We start from the raw sequence: 17178 nt of genomic DNA on the forward strand, positions 1-17178 counted from the left end.
TGAGCCTAACATGACAGTTCATTATACAAAAATGATTTGCTATTTTGGAGTCCCCCTTTTTTTATTGACCCTAGATCCTCAGGATTTGGGTCTTGAAAGCTGAAAATTTGAATATGAGGCAGTGAGAAGCAAAGGGATGCAAGTGGACTATTTTAAGTTTTGAGTAAAATGTGTTTAAAAATCAGATTCTAGGCAGGCTTTCATTGAAATTTTTTTCTAAATCATGCTGTACAGCAGCACCTACCAGGGCTACTAGTACAATTTCTTTCCCCAAGCCAGAGGAGAGGTTAACCTACCATTTGTACTGGTTACCTCCAAAATTTTAATTTTGCCACTTGCATCCCTTTGCTTCTCACTACTTCATTTGTTATTTTCAGAGGCATGTCTGCACCCAGTGGCATAGCTAGGGAGGGACAGAGGGGGAGGTCTACCCCAGGCAGCACTTTTCTAGGGGCAGCAAATTAACCTTTTTGATGTGTGAAAAAAACGTATTGAAACAAAAACTTCCTTTTTCCTAGACTCCAAAAACTTAGTGGCCACAACTGTTGCCAAGTTTTGAAATACAATTAATGAGTAAATAAATGAGAAGTCGGCAAGAAACTGCATTTCAAATGACATAGTTTCAGTTTATAACAAAGTCTATAAAGCAATGAGGATTAAATACAGATAAAATTTCCCTTTTCAAGAAAAAAATTAAAAACTAAATTTAATGCACATGTTATGCAATTTTCAATAGTTTCATCTACTTCCATCTTGCGAATGACCAAATATGGCCACTAGACGAAAAAGTTAAGATAATAAATAGATTTTTGAATTTGTTGCATAAAGATAATTATAAACTATTAATAATACTTAAAAAACTACAGTTTAGACGAGATAGTCAGTTTTTAGCACATTAGCATCTAAAAGAATGGATAAAATAATATTCTGAAGAAATTTTTTTTTTTATTTTTCATGAAATAATTAAGAATTATTCGGAAAAAAAAAAGCCCACTTTGTGTTATTTTCAATAGTTTGCATTCCAATAAGCATCCAATTCAGTTTTTGTAAACTTGGGCACTTGAGTCTTGTGTACTTCCATCTTGGGAATGACCAAATATGGCGACTACGCCAAAAATTAAGACAAATTTTGGAATTTATAGCATGAAAGAGAATAAAAAATCCTCATGAAACTACAATTTAGTTGAAAAGTTTTTAGCACATTTGCGTCCAAAGCAATGAGGATAAGATTAAGTTTTAAATACAAAATTTTTCATTTCTCAAGAAAGTTATTTAAAATACTCAAAAAAAAAAAAAAAAACAATTTGCAGCACATTTTGCATCAGTTACATTAGTTTTCAGTTAAACAAAACTTCAATTCCACTTTGTCTTTGAAAACTTAGGCACTTAATCATCTTGTCAACTTCCATCTTGTAAATGACCATGTATGGCGGCTATATTTTACACGTAGCTGAAATGCTGAAGTTTCTCCTTTCTGATCAAAAAATGAAGTTCTCTGCTCGACCCTCTCCCTCAGTGTTTATCTTCAGGCTTATGCTTTCAAAGAAATAAATTGTATTCTCTCCTGTTGTTCCTATTCACTCCAGGAATATTTTCTTGGGGGAAAAAATGGCGACTGAGGAAGAAGTTTTTTTTTGAGTCGCCACTTTTTCAAGTGAATCTTGTCATTTATCACATGTTAGTCTACTCCTTGTGGAAGGTAGGCGAATTTCAGTTTTCAACATTTGGTTTGGTCATTTGTCCCTCAACTTGGCCAAACATAGTCTAAAATTGCGTTTTAGCGTTTTCAGTTTCAAATAATTCTGGTTGGGAACCATTCCCACCTCAAATCTGTAGTCTAACAGTGTGAAAGTTAGCTTCAAAATGTTCATAAGTCTGGATGTCATAACCAGGCTGTTGGTAATTTTTCATGTAGTTCTACTTTAGCCCTAGTTAAAGGGCAGTACTTTACTGCTTACGACATGCAATTTTCAGCCCAGCCCGAGCTCGCTGACGGCAAGTTTTCAAAAATAAGACTTTTATTGGATGAGTTATTAATTCTGAAAATTCAGTTAAGTGAAAGTTAAGTCACTTTCTTAAATACACTAAATTTGAAGTCAGTTTTTCAAAAGAAAAGAAAGTTTCTTAAAATAATCAGGTTTTTCTGAAACAAATTCTATTTTTGGAGAATACAAATAAAATTGGAGAAACTCTGCAAAAACAGAGGAAATGTTTTTTTACAAGTTCTTTTAATACACCTTTTTAAAAATTCATCACAAAATGCAAGGACTAAAGATAAATTTTAATGTTATTTAAAATGAAACTTTTTATGTCAAGAAGTTTTTAAGGTTTTTTTTTTTTTTTGAAAGCATATATTGGGTAAAGTAGCCATATTTCATTTTTGTGCCCAATTTTTTGTTCCCTAAGTTTCTCCGGTCTGACATTAAGTGTTACCATAAGCGATATTTTATATTGGTTGCAATCAAGAACACTATTTATTTGTGGAAGTTTCATAAGTCTAGTCCTCTGTGTTGCCATTTGGGAGCACTTATTCTGATTTTTGAAGAAAAAAAATGTTAGTTATTGAAATACTGTTTGTAAATACTATTTTGGATTTATTAGACTGTGTTTATTTAGTTCTATTTGATATTTAAAAAAATAACCTTCAGCCTGGTAGAGGGTATTTAGAATAGTTTATCAACAGCATTGTTACTTGCAATAGGGTAATTAGTTATAAGGGGGTTCTAGAATCTTTACTGGGTCTGTATAAATTCACTAAGACCAGTATAGCTGGGTCCAGAGCCTGCTGTGGGTTATTAGATTTGTATTCGCATTTATAATTAATGTTAATTTTTCCCAAAATTTAAATATATATATATATATATATATATATATATATATATATATAAAAGGTGGGAGGGGTGGGATTTTTCCCTCATAAAATCCTAGAGTACATTTGAACAAGAAAAGAAAATTGAGGAACTTATCACATGCTCACTAGTGTAAATAATAAAGCTGAGATGTAGTAAAAAAATAAACCATTGGGACAGGAATGATATACAGGCGACCCTTGTATTACACTACTTCTACAACACTGTTTCGATATTACACTGTACCTAATTTGCGATTATCATAACACAGTTTTGATATTACACAGAACTAGAGATGTAAAACTTTCGGAAGGAAAAAAAACGATTTTTTACAATTTTTTTCGGGAAAAATTGTTAAAAATGGATAAATTGATTTTTAATGAATAAAAGTAGGGTTTCTTAATAGCTCTGTGTTTCTTGGAACATATAAAGGGTTAAGCATTAAAATATATATATATAATCCACACATCTTCTTTTTCTCTTTGACAGAAATACACATAAAAGTAAGTTTAATTAGAATTTTTTTTATAACTGAGAGCTTTCTTGGGTCAAACACCAGAAATAAGTCAAGTCGTCATTCAACTAATAATATTGGGTATCGTGTGTCTAATCATAACAAAGACATTTTTAGATTGCCTTGAAACTTGAAATAATAATTGTAATTTTTGACTTTCAAGCATGAATAATATTTTTTGAAAGAAAAATAAGTATGTTTCTATTCCTTACAATGTAACTTTACTGTCTGAAAATGAAAGCTATTGAGTTTTGATTTTTTCCTATCCAGTCAAAGTCCAAAGCAAAACTAAACTGGTTTTTCTTTTTCTTTCCAACAAAAATCCCAAACCAAAACTGTAATTTTTTTCTAAAGGTGAACCAAAACTTAAACTGGAGTTTGTTTATTCATACAGCCGTGCTAAGCATAGTAGTAAAAGTAGTCATACCTGCTCTTTTGAACAAAACTAAGTTATTATAACTAAGTTTTTCTCTGTTTCATATTTTACTTAATAAATAAAATGTTTTAGGGTCATTTGATCAGGAACTATTTTTTAAAAAAATTCTGAAAAAAAAAATGACGACTGAATTAAATATATGGAAGAGCCAAACTTAAAAACACAATGTCTCAGATTGAGCTCAACTGCAGATTCCACTTTCATGGTTAGCACAGCAGTATACAGGGTGCGGCAAAAAAAAGGGACAAAGATTACATCATCAAATGGTGGAGAAGTAATTTTATTTTAATGAGTGTCTCATTTATTTGTCCCTCACTTATTAAAAAATAATTTACAAGATATCTCCTAGTTTATGTATTCCTTTTCCGTTTTTTTTCCAATTTTAAGCAAAAGATCTGCTATTTCAAAGTTGTTTAACCAAGTAGAACAACAGTTCGTTTGCTTGTTGTGCCTCCACAAACAGTACTTGATGTGGTATGCCACTTCAAATGGTTTGGAAATGATTGTCAGTGCCCAGAAAGTGTACAAAAATGAACAGTGAACATTTCAGTTAATCAGCAGGTCATCCAAAAGTGAGTTCAATTAAATCCTTCTGTTTCCATTAGAGAAGTTGCTTGTAAGATAGGAATTTGTAACCAATAAGTGTGACTAAGGGCAAAAACAGCTCAAGTAGAAGTTTTACCAGTTACAAAAGTTCAGGCATTGGTATGACTCCAAAGATGCCAGAAACGTTTGAGACGGGCCGCAAGTCCACGCTGGAAGAGATGCCTTTCAACCAGCTCATAACCCCCAGAACAATAGGATATGGTCTGTAGACACTCCAAGCATCTTAGAAAATGTTAAACATTGCCAAAATCTGTAGTCAGGATTTGTCTGTGATGGAATCAGCACAAGCGACAAAAAATCTCTTTTTTTGTGGATGAGGACCATAAAAGGAATCAAAAAGTGTACCAGAAGGACAGTTTAGAAACTGTTGTACTTCTGTGGACCTAAGAGCACTTCAACACAGCAATGTAGACAAGACATTTCAATTTGACTTCACACCAGTTTATATAGCCAAAAAGAAAAGAGTGGTGCAAAGGCCCAGTGTTTTTGACATGATATCATCTTTAGAATGGACGCTCTACTTGCTAGACCTCAATCCCATTTATTACACTGTATGACCTATTTTAGAGTCAAAGGTCTACCCTAAACTACACATAAGTTTGAACTCTCTAAACCAATTGTTTTTATAGGGAATAGGATTGATTAAATAACTTGCGAACCTTGAATGAAAATTTCAATAAGCAGTTGCACCTCTGTATTACTTCAAAAAAGGTCGGTTTGAATCAATTAATTTATTCATTGCTAAAAGTCATCTCATATTATTACATTTTGTGTTTTGTTAGTTTATTTAGTTTTAATAAAGCTACTTGGAAAACTGCTTGCCCGGGTTTTTTTTGCCACACCCTGTACATTTGGTTTAGACAGTCAGCACAGAAACATAGTTCTGTGATTAAAGTTATGCTTGTTTGTTTTATGAAGAAGGAAAATACATTCTTCACTATACTCGACTGCAAGCTTACTTGACAATGGAGAAATATTCTGAGCTGAATGAAGGAAATAGTTCCTAGTGCCTTGTCCGATATTCGGGTGAAATTACGCTCTTCACTTTAGAAATCGAATTAGTTAGTTAAACCCACGCATACGTAACCTTTTTTTGTCATAATTTCTGTCAATTGTTAAATATTTTTAATCTTACCAGCAAAGCAGCGCAGAGCATTTTGTCCATTCAAATCAAACGCCCCAGCCAATAGCAGCCCATAGACAGGTAGCTATCTTCTCTTATTTGCGAAGAAGGTAGGGGAGGTAGCTAGTAAGTGGACGTTTTATCTGTTAACTGGGTTTTTTCTTACGCCCGTCGTGACGTCAGTGTCAACTTAAGTTGCAAGAAAGTATAAGAATATTGGTTTAATTTTTTTTGCAAAAAGAATTAAATGTTTTTTGATCTATATGCAAATTATAGTTATCATGCAACAACTTGCATTATGAAAGTTAGACAGTATTTTAACTTACAAGGAGGGGGTGGGGGGAGGAAATTGCATTAGAGTTTAAGTATGAGAACTTTCTAATCACTTTTTGCTGAAAATTTCAATTAAAACTTCCTGAAAAGTTGAAAAAATTCATTTTTTCAATTTTTCCACAGGAAAATAAACCAATTCAGGAAAAAACAGTTATTTTCCTTTTTTTCGGAAATTTTCCGTTTTTTTCCCAACTGTTTTCATCTCTACCATACCTGCCAACCTCCGAGAAAAAAAATCCGGAAGATTTTTTTATTTTTATCCACAAGATTTTAACGCAAAATAAAATCAAACAGGACACCTACCCTCTTCACATTTAACAATATATTAGTTATGAATTTCATATCAATTGAAATTACTTTCGTTTAGTTAATATTACTTTTATTGCTTTCTTTAAAAGTTTGGAAATAACATTTGTTACTCATCTTAAAAAAAGAAAGAAGCAAAAACAGCTCGAATTGAGAGAATGAGAAGATAATTGGCGCCGAAATTGTGCCCCTAGTTGCCCGCCGCGACGCTTGCTTTGATTGGATCCCGATGAAGTCATGCGCTGTATCACTCAGTGACGTCATAATCTTGCCCCGCTTCTCGTGCCATTCTCTTACGGCAACCTTTCCTTGGCTACTTGGCCTAAAACGCGGTGCCGCGTTCCACAAAAGTATCGTTAGCGCCAAAATTGGCGAGATAATTATTTTTCCTACAAAACGTGAAAAATCCGGAAGATTTTGCTCATAACCCGAAAAACGGAAAAGGACATAAAAATCCGTAAAACTTCCGGGAAATCTGGAAGCGTTGGCAGGTATGTCTCTACTCAGAACAAAACTTGAATTTAACACTACAGAGTTTTTATATGACTTGAATTTTAAAAGACTGAATTTCATTTTTGTTTAACACACTGTTAAAAATGTATAATAACTCTAAAGTCTTTAATTTTATGAAACTTTTATGAACAATTGTCTGTCTTTGACTGTTACGTTTGGTTTCCCAGTATAACACTAACTTGTAACTTTTAAATACTTTATTTTTCTCATCAGAGTTCTAAAAACAAAAAGATGAAAATTACTTTGTTTCTAATGCATTGTAAGAAAATAACATTAGGATTAAACATAAGCTAAATTTGGCAAACGATAAATAAAAAAATGTAATCAAAACAAAATAAAATAAAGAGAATAAATCTATTTATAGAATTTAATATTTTGTTTTGTTGTTGTTGCTCAGAAGAACTTTATTGCTATAGAAAAGCTCAGATTTGTTTTCTGATAGAATGTGTTTTGAAAGTTAATTAAATGTTTCTTGTTGTGCTAAAGGTTTTGATTTGTAAAATAATTAAGTTGTATTGTTTATAATCTCTTAGTTTTAGATCGGTAGGCCGTTGTATGCTCTGGTTGCCAGTTTTTGTTTGCATGTTCTACTGAGCCAAAATTTCATGCAATTTGCATCTTAAGACTTGGTCTAGATATAACACTGTACACATTCCTTGATTAACATTATTTCAAAGTCTCATATAATACAGTTTCGATATAACACAAAACATGGTTTGATACAACATGGTTCATATTAACATGATTTGTAATAAGTACATGACTAATTAGCTTAAAAAATAACCAAAAAAGGTTTTTTTAAAAAAAGCCTCATATAACATGGTTTTGATACTACACGGAACAAATTAACCATGTTATACGAGGGATGCATCTATAATACTCTGTAAAAAGAGGGGAAAAAAGATTTTTGTATGCTTATTTTTTACATCAATAAAGATCACATAGAACGCATAGCACATGGTTAAAAAGAAATAAAAAGACATTAAGATTCACTTACAATATATTCAGTTGCATCTGCCTTCTCAATAATCCATTTTTTTCATTTATGAGAGTAAACCATTTTTTCATAAGCTCATCTTCTAGCACTTCATTATTTTCTGCAAAAAAATGTGCATCATAAATTAATAAGAAAGCAAGAACTAACTATGGTTATTTTTGGGCAGACAAAATAAATGACAAAAAAGCAATCTCTCAAAGTTATTGCAAACACATGTTTAAGGATAAAAAGAAGCCCCTATGCATAATGCTTTAATAACATTGGTTTCATAATTCGTTCAATTAAAAATATTTCTATTAGAATTTTCACATTTTGTAAACAATCTCAAAACCATTTAATTGCTGTTTGAAATACAAAAGAATACTCTTTTTTTTTTAATGAAAGTGATAAACTTTTCTTTGACTTTGCACCTTCATGCAAGTCCATCTAAGAGGAGGGTGCGTAGGGTGATCGCCGGGGGCTCTAAGATATAAGAGGACATCATAAACTGAGATTTTGCTGCATTCAACTTACTGTTTTGCACTTTTATTAGGAATCACTCATTATCTTAAATAGCTGTTAAAATGCTTGTAGGGGAATGTGGGACAAAGTGAAATACTGAAGATGACTGAGCTTTTCAAAATGAACAAATCGGAAATTTATTTTGAAAATTACAGTATATACAGGGTATCTGCTACATTTCAAGTTTTGAAATTCATGACTTTCCCTGACTTTCCATGAATTTTACTTTTAACTTTCCATGACTCACAGGATGCAATTTTTCCAGAAGAAACATTGATTTTTCACAAGAATAACTAAATTTGTTTTGTGAAAATTAAATTGCAACCATTTGATCTATGCTTTGGTCATATATTTATAAAAATTCAAACTAAAGTGAAAAGTAACTAGCTCACTATTATAATAGCTCACTATTATTTTTACTAAAACACAATTCATGCAACAATGACTAGTGATACACATGAAAGAATTAAGAGTTTCATCTTAATTATTTTGATACCAAGGACATACATTTATAAATCTAAAATTCCTGGAAATATTTTTTGGACTCCAATAAATCATACAAAATTTTTATCTGGGTAAGAACTCACATGAAAATAAATTTATTATTTTTTCTCAGAAGAATCTGATGTGACATACAATTTTTCAATCACTAAAAATACTGAAGAAAAGTTTTAGTTGCAAAATGATTTTTAAAAATAAAATAAGCTTCAAACATGCAGCAAAAATTACACAAAACTGCTGGCGAAAAGCAAAGCATTTAAGGTTGATTTTTTTTTCTTCTGCATTTTTAAAAATAAATATTTTATTTTATAAACAAATAATGAATTTAAAACTTATTGTTTCAAAGCTAGTAGTTTTCTAAAAAAAAATCTGTGCTTAATAATTAACTTACCAGACATTATCAGATATACTACTGCCAAAGCTTTAGCATAGGTTAAAAATATTGAAAATATTCCTGATTGAAAATTCCCTGATTTCTGTATTTTATCGATGTCCTAAACGTCTTTAATTAATTCTTTAGATCAATTCTACTTTCTAAAATGTTTATTAACTTAAGACGCATTAAATTTAAATAGAAAGGGGTAAAAACATCACTATTTGCATTTTAATCATAATGAAAACATTAATACTTTCTTTACAAATATGAAAAATCTCTTGAAATTACAACTAATACTAAGTGGTACTTTAAACATACATTTTCAATTTAGCTGCAAAATACATTTCTATAAACCTTTCTTTTATGCAAAAATAAATTAAAGCACTTTTTATATCAAAACTATAAAAAATATTTTCCTTTCTTTTTGCAAAGTTGAAAAGCAAAATTTTGAAATGGAATTTAAACAATAGAAAATAATAAAAGAGAAAAGGAAAGGAAAAGAACGAAAGAAAGAGATTTATCGGAATCTATGGCCAATAAAGCAAAAAACTTTCAAGCGAAAAACAAGGGTTACCATACACCCCGCTTGCAAGTAACGTTGTTCGTTCCCCACGCGTTTCTTAAACTTTGAATTACTCATCCTCCCGGAAAAAGTCAAATATCATCATCGAAGTCACTTCAGGAAAATTATTGGACTGTCCTCTCACAAATCCAACCTCTATTGTATATGAAACAGATTATTTAATAGTTTCAAGGCTTTAAATGCGGAGCATACTATGTGCTCTTAGTCTTAACACGAGACCTCGCTCGGAGTGAGTTTCCGTACAGCCATGTGACATCATCTCAAGGTGCGCTTTTTTGTGTGTGGGATTTTTAAAAATTCATTAAAAATCAGTCGTCATGTTTTAAAATACGGCGTCGGTGAATTGCTGAGTTTTGAGGGTCTGTTAACAATATCTAATAGTCAAAATAGGAATATTTAATAGGTTGCAACTTCCCTATTAAGTTTGAATTCTTTTTTAACATTAAATATCAGTTTCTTTTATTTTTTTTCCTCACACATTTTGATCAAGAATTCTTACTAAATTTTTGGTCTGTGACTTCTTTATGAGTAATAAATCCTGATATAGCTCATACCTTTTGAATACACACACATCATGTTTATTCACATATAAGGCAGTTTGTTCTATTTTTTTGAATGCTAATACACAGATACTACGGATAGGTAATGCGCAAAAAACTTTTGGTATGCAAAAAATGTTATAATAAAGTTAGCAAATTACAAATTTATTGCAGACTATCTACTGTTTCAGAAACAGGAGTTTAATATATTCTATTTTATTTTCAATTCCCCTCCCCCACCCCAAAAAAAAGAGGGGAAGGGGAGGTCTTTTATGGAACATTTATTTTATAGCAGTAAGACTTCCAGAAACATTAATAAAATGTATGTTCTAACTTATCATCGAAATTCAATCTCACTGAAAATATTGCTTTCAATACAACCTGCATCTCTGTCTGAGAAATTCGTGCTGTTCCATAAAATGTATTTCCATTTCCCCCAAAAAATATTGGAAATGCAAATCTTCTCAAGACATTTTTAAATGATACTGCTTGTTATCAAATTTCAGCTTCGTAAAATTGAAATACAAAAATGTATCCACTGGGAGGGGTTTTTTTTTCTTGTTTCTATTACCATCCAATCTCCACACTTGTTGAAAATATACCTTAAAGGTGTTTAAAAGCTTTAATCTCTAAGTGATTTTTATACATTGCATTTCAAGATCCAAAGTCTGATGAGCCAAAATGTCTACGCTTCAGTGAAGAAGGCTCAATAAAGATGGTCAAGTTTTCTTTGTCCTTAGTAGATACCTTTTCTTTAGATATAATATCCTCTAGTGATATTTTTCTTTAATTTGGTTTCTTATGTAGGACATTAATAGTGCAATATACTTGGACATTATTATCATCTGCCATTTCATTCAGTTGATGTTATCTGACTCTAGGCACGGTTGCCAGGTGAAATTTCAGGAAAATAGATAAATAGCTTCGCGAAATTAACCAAAAATAGCCAACCTGTACAAAAATTGCCACCTTCTTGATATTTTGAAAATCTTTAGAGAAAGATTCACTTTCACATATTACTAAGCTTAACAAAAACACATGAGAGCATAAAGGAACAAAATTATGAAAATGAAACATAAATAGTGAAATCTATGATATTTGGTGCTGCTACTTGTGAGACATTTGATTTCAGAGTTGTGAAGCAAATCTTGTCTTAAAGTGATAATAAGCAATTTAATTTGGTATCCTAAACAGTCAACTCTGAAAATTAGCTCTTTGTTAGGCAATCCTTAAAATGGGTGATTGAAATTTTAAGACTTAGCCCATTTTTATCAAATTTTTAATCAATTCAATTCATTTTTACTTAGTTTTGGGGTGTTATTTTTTCCATGTAGAATAAATATTAAGTAAAATGCATATGCATGCTTCAACAATTGCATAAAACTATTTGGAAAACAAGCTGATGTGTGCATCACATGACTTCCTTTTATTCCAATTTAATGATAATAGTGAGTTGGAGTAACCAAAGAAACACTTTAAATATTTTCACTCCAAGTTTGTGCGAAGCAAAGCAAAGAAAACGTTTTATACAGATAAATTTTCCTAATATTGGCAGTTTTAATGTGATTCAATATTTAACTCTCTAAATATGGCCAAATTGAAACCAGATTTTTAAAAAAAAAAAGAAAAAGAACAACGCCAAATTTGTCACCAAGTTGGCGACTAAGAACTTGGCGATATATTGCCAAGTGTTTGCCAAATTTTTACACCACTTGAGTTTGCATTGAAATTAACAATGATTTCAGCCAAAAAAGGTGTAAAAGACCCCCTTTGGAACATCCGAATGCAACCAAAAGGGGAGGTGCACAACTACACCCTCACTAGGAGTCAATGTACCAAATTTCAACTTTCTAGGACATATCGTTTTAGAGTTATATTCGAGATACATAAGCACATACATACGGGTAATTTTCCAGAAAACACAACTTTTGAACGCAAATATTTTTCAATTTCAAAACCTTTTGTTTTCTTTTTTTTTTTCATTCTCACATGAAAGTGTTACCTACTAGAAGTGACCATAAACAATGGCCCAGCTAAGTTCCAGTTATTTTACTTATAAATAAAAAATAATAATAATAAAATGCCTTGTTCCCGGAAATATAAAAAAAGAAAAAACTTTTAATATTTAAAAATCAAGGCCAATTTAACATCAAAGTAGTAATTTTATTAATTGCACAAACAATCGGTTATTTTAATGATTAGTGGAAGTATAATATTAAGCTCTCTTAATTAAAGTACGGCTTAATTAGTAGTTTCAAATGTATGCTAAAACATAGTATTTAGTAAATTTGAGGTTAAACTGGCAATTTATAATTTTGGTAGAATGCCTATAATTGATTCCACTCCATCATTTATTTTCACCTCAGAAATAATGTCAGGTCTGTCACGGAGGTGAGATTCATGGAGATGAGGAATTTTTCATTAATATAGGCCTAATAGATACATTTTTCAGGGAAATTTTTGTTTTCTTCGTTGCTACAATCTGCACATGTTAAGCATATGCAAACATGCTCACTTCTTTTTTTTGTATTAATATACATCCCTGAAATTCAAGTTCACAGAGGTGAGGTCACAATAACCACTTAGTTTTTAAAACAAAATCTATCTTCTTGTTTTTCGACAAAAATCTCGCAACTTCTTTATGGCTGAAAATAAACAAGAAGGCCGCCTTCTATCATGGAAGATAAAATTTTATGTCATTACTGCCACGTGTTAATGAGGAATGGCATTTTGTGTTTAGGTAACGGAGGTGAGAATTTGTGTGACATGACTCTTTGTCCTACTAAAAGGAACTAAAACACAATATTAAAAAATTAAATATACTTAAACAGTTAATACGAGGGTTAATTTTTTTTTCAAGGTCTGATCGATTGCGGAGTGAAAACCAGAAAGTCAAGCTCATTATGCTGTGCATAGATTTGTTGTGCAGTCTCTCAAGTAAGATTGTGCAGTGCATCAGGTCGCTGTAATTATTTCGGAGCATGCAGTGAACAAGGAAACACGCCTCGAACAATTGCTTCTCCCACTAAGTGTGAAGCACTGGGCAGCGTTTGCCCATAATTCCATACAGCCCAGACTTGGCACGTCTTCCGATTACCATCTATTAGACCTCATGAAACGCTAGCTCAGAGGCCAGACGTTAGGCTCCGACGCCGAGCTGCAGATCAGTGTACAGAATTGGCTGAAAGATTAGGTGACTGCCTAGCTCAGCTGACGAGGGTATCAAAAAATTGTTACCATGCTGCGACAAATGTCTTAATCGGAGCGCCGACTACGTCGAGAAGTAGTTGGAAGATGTATGTACGTATTCCAAATAAACGAGTTTCCATTGTTTTGTGGTCTTCATTTTGCGATCGATCGGACCTTGAAAAAAAAACCCTCGTATTTGAGACACTTGGTGAATGAAATAATAAATAAGTATATACTTTTAATTAAAGAAGTTATTAAGCAACATATACAGTCACACAAGGTGTGTGACATGGCACAGAGGTGAGAATTCAAATGTTGTGAACCAAAAATATACTAGAATAAAAAATTAAAAAATTGTTGGCAGGTTTAAATAAATATATTTTTGATGAAATTAAAAATCATTGTTAAATGAATTGTACCTTGAAGCTCTTACTGTAAGAGGCACGTGACAGAAAAGTTACACTACGTCACGAGAAAACTCGTTGTAATTAACTCTGGGATCGTCAAAAGGGATACTTCGGGTGTCTATACGTTCTTAGGCATATATCCACGTGTAGTCGGATTGAAAAATACTCAATATTCATACAGGGGCAAGCCAAATGGAAATTAAGGCAGATTTTTGAGTGAAAATTTTTTCGAGAACACAATACTTTCTTTTTTGTAAAAGGAATTAAAAATGTAATTGCTAAAAATATCAATCAACAGTTTGGCTAAAAAGTAGTAAACACTGGTTTGGCTAAGCCTTTTGAATTTTTTCTAGCAAGTGTCGCCAAAAACAGCCAAATTGGCTAATATTAGCCAAACCTTGCAACCCTGCTATAGTGACCAAAGTTATCAAGTCTTAAAGAATTTTTAGTGTCTTCAAGGTATGAGGATACATTAGATTACATATCAGATAAGGCCTTTTCGACTAAAACTCGAACGCATGCCTAATTAGTCTGCATGACAGATGATACAGCATTGAAGCATATTGTCAACTGATTCATTAGGAAGGAATGTGCAGCTTTAGTTAGTCTGAATTCTGGAGTATCTGGATATAAAAGACTGTCGTAGATTTTATGCTTGCAGAGTTTAGCTGGGCAACTGGAATGCCTTTCATACCTAGAATAGCCCCTAACAGAAGTGAACTTCCAATAAACTTCCCCCACTTCACCAAGTGTTCCCTCCCGCTACAGAGAGGCAAATTGCAAGACTTGGGAGAGAGAGGAGGGGGGGGGGGTGATAGAATTGCTCTTGAAATATGTACAAACTCTGAAAAGATAAAAATAGAAAATACAAGATAACACTTTAAGTACAAAAATAATATAGTTAGCGTAAATGCTTGTACCTTTCATGGCAAAACGAAGTTTCCTTTCAAGTTTGGAAGCCATCTTATCAATCATTCGCTGTTTCTTTTCTATTGCTTGTATTTCCATATTTACGTAATGGCTATTATCCAACTAAAGAAATAAAACCGAAGTAAATAACATAGCTTGATAAAGGAACAAAGCAAGAAACATTCCCCCCCCCCCCAAAAAAAAGAAAAATTTAAATTCTTAAAATGCAAGCAAAAGTAGCACAATTGCAATTTATCATGAATGAAATGAACTTATTTTTAAATAAAAAGATATTAATGCAAAAGGTTTCAACTTATGTTCCTCATTTATTTTGAACTGATTCAATTTCAAGCTCTTATAATTAGTGCCTTTTTGGGCTTTATCAAAGCACTATACTTGAATACTATAAAGTTTCAAATTAAAAGTGTTTGATAGTTAAGTTTGCTGAAGTACAAAGAATAACAAATCAAGAAAATGAATTTGATGCCTTTTTTACAGTAAAAAGTAGTTCTTTTTACATGCAAGATATACATTTTACTTTAAAATTATTGTTCTAACCAATGAGTTGCTTTTAAATTACTAATTTTGAGTAAAAGCTAAGTAGTAACGAATGTAACAAAATCAGTTTTGGTACACAGGAAATTAGGCTCAGTTAATTTTAATGTTTTGGTGATAACTATGGTTGTGAATTGAGTGTCATTACAATCGTACACACTGATTTTGACACCAATATATTCAGTTATTCAGTTAATCATTTAAAAAAAAAACTATGCACATTAATGTATTGAAATTGAAGTTTCAGATAGCGCTCGACCGATGGCAATTTTTGGCTGATGCCAATTGTTGGCCGATGGTTCAAAGACCGCCGATGATCAATTAATTTTCTGTTTCAAATGGCCAATGGCCGATGAAAAACCTCACTAAGGACAGCCGACATATAGGTTTCAAAAATGTTTTAAAGAACAAAAAAGTATATGTACGTTGTAGAAACTGATTGCAAGACAAATTTACAAAAAAAAATGGATAAATAAATTTGATAGCTAAGGCATCTGACACACTTATATTACTTATTTTTTAAATCAAAATGCTACATCTAAAATCAGAGCAAAGTAGAGAAAAATACATGGGCTGCAGAAATATTTTTCAAACAGAAGAAAAGATAAAAGAGAAAGAGAGGGATTTAAAGGATTGTAATGAAGAGTCACACCATTACACTAATAGTTAAAAGCTCAAAAGTAAAAACGAAAGTAAAACAAAACTTTAACTAGAGATTTTTGCATTTCAATAATTTAAAATACTATAAGGATGGAAATCTAAAGTATTACTATAGAAAAATATAACTTTAAAATGTTTTTGTAAAAGAAGAACTTTAGGAAGTTTCCCCAAATATTTTTTTATCAAAAATAAATAAAAATAGGACCACAGCCAAAGAGAGCCCAGAGAAGCGGTTCTTGAACTCAATCCTTCCCTTAGTGGCCCCAATTATGGCCTAAAATTACAATTTTGGAACTTCAGTTTTGAAAAATTGCTGCGGTTGAGTACTTAATCCCCACCCCTTCTTCTGAAGTTACTATCAATGTCCTGCAATTGTGTTTTCAAGACTTTAATTTAGGAAAAATTCCAGGACAAATCCCCATATAGTCCTCTCTATGCAACACTTCCGAAAATAGCTAAAATGGAGTTTTTGGAACTTCAATTTCTAAAAACTGATAGGAGAGTCCCTTAACTCCTTTTCATCTAACGCCCACCAAAAGACGGCCTACAATCCCATTTATAAGGCTTCAATTTAAAAAAAAATCATCTGGAGAGCGTCCCCAAATTCTCCCTTTCAACATCATTAACGTTCATCTAAAATTATTTTAGGAGCTCAATACAACTCTGGATACCGTCTAAAATTGTGTTCTGAAGCATTTATTTTGAAAGATTGCTATGCGAACGTCATATTGATCCCTTCCTTTAACATTGCCAAAATAGCTTACAATCACGGCTTTAAAGCTTCCATTTTGAAAAACTTCCTACGGAGGGAGAGCCCTACTAGTATCATTGAAGATCCTCTAAAACAGCATTTTTAAAACTTTAATTTCCGAAAATTGCTCTGGACGAGTCCCTGAGCTCCACCCCTTTGCTTTTGCTAGCAAAGCTGGGGCCTATAATCATATTTTTAAGACTTCAATTTGGGAGTACTTTTGGGGGAGTAAAACCCTAAACCTCTAGCGCCACCAACATTGTCGCACAAAAATTGCCGTAGAAGAGTGCCTAAATCCTATAACTACCCCAACATTTTTAAAGATGGTTTGCAGTCGTGTTTCAAAGACAAACTGGATATTAAATTGTAATAATAGCAATAAATAAACAGTTCAAAAAAAATTGCACCTATGAATATCTCGATAACAAATATTCATTATAGCACAAAAACCAGTTCTGTATAACACATTATAACACAACAACTGTAACACCAAGTGCAGAACTTTTTAGCAGTATACTGTGAAATAATAA

At 32.0% G+C, this 17178-nt stretch overlaps 1 protein-coding gene across 1 annotated transcript in view; it reads right to left on the reverse strand.

Moving 5' to 3' along the window:
• The window catches only part of LOC129218296 (EH domain-binding protein 1-like), a 200683-nt gene that overhangs the window by 104033 nt on the left and 79472 nt on the right, over positions 1-17178 (reverse strand). Inside the window, exons 16-17 of the mRNA XM_054852529.1 lie at positions 14694-14794; positions 7678-7777 (exon numbers count right to left, since the gene is read on the reverse strand). Coding sequence (XP_054708504.1) covers positions 7678-7777; positions 14694-14794 — 201 coding nt within the window. The remainder of the gene's footprint in view (positions 1-7677; positions 7778-14693; positions 14795-17178) is intronic.

Source organism: Uloborus diversus, chromosome 3 (genome assembly GCF_026930045.1).
Source record: "Uloborus diversus isolate 005 chromosome 3, Udiv.v.3.1, whole genome shotgun sequence".
NCBI classification, from domain to species: domain Eukaryota; kingdom Metazoa; phylum Arthropoda; class Arachnida; order Araneae; family Uloboridae; genus Uloborus; species Uloborus diversus.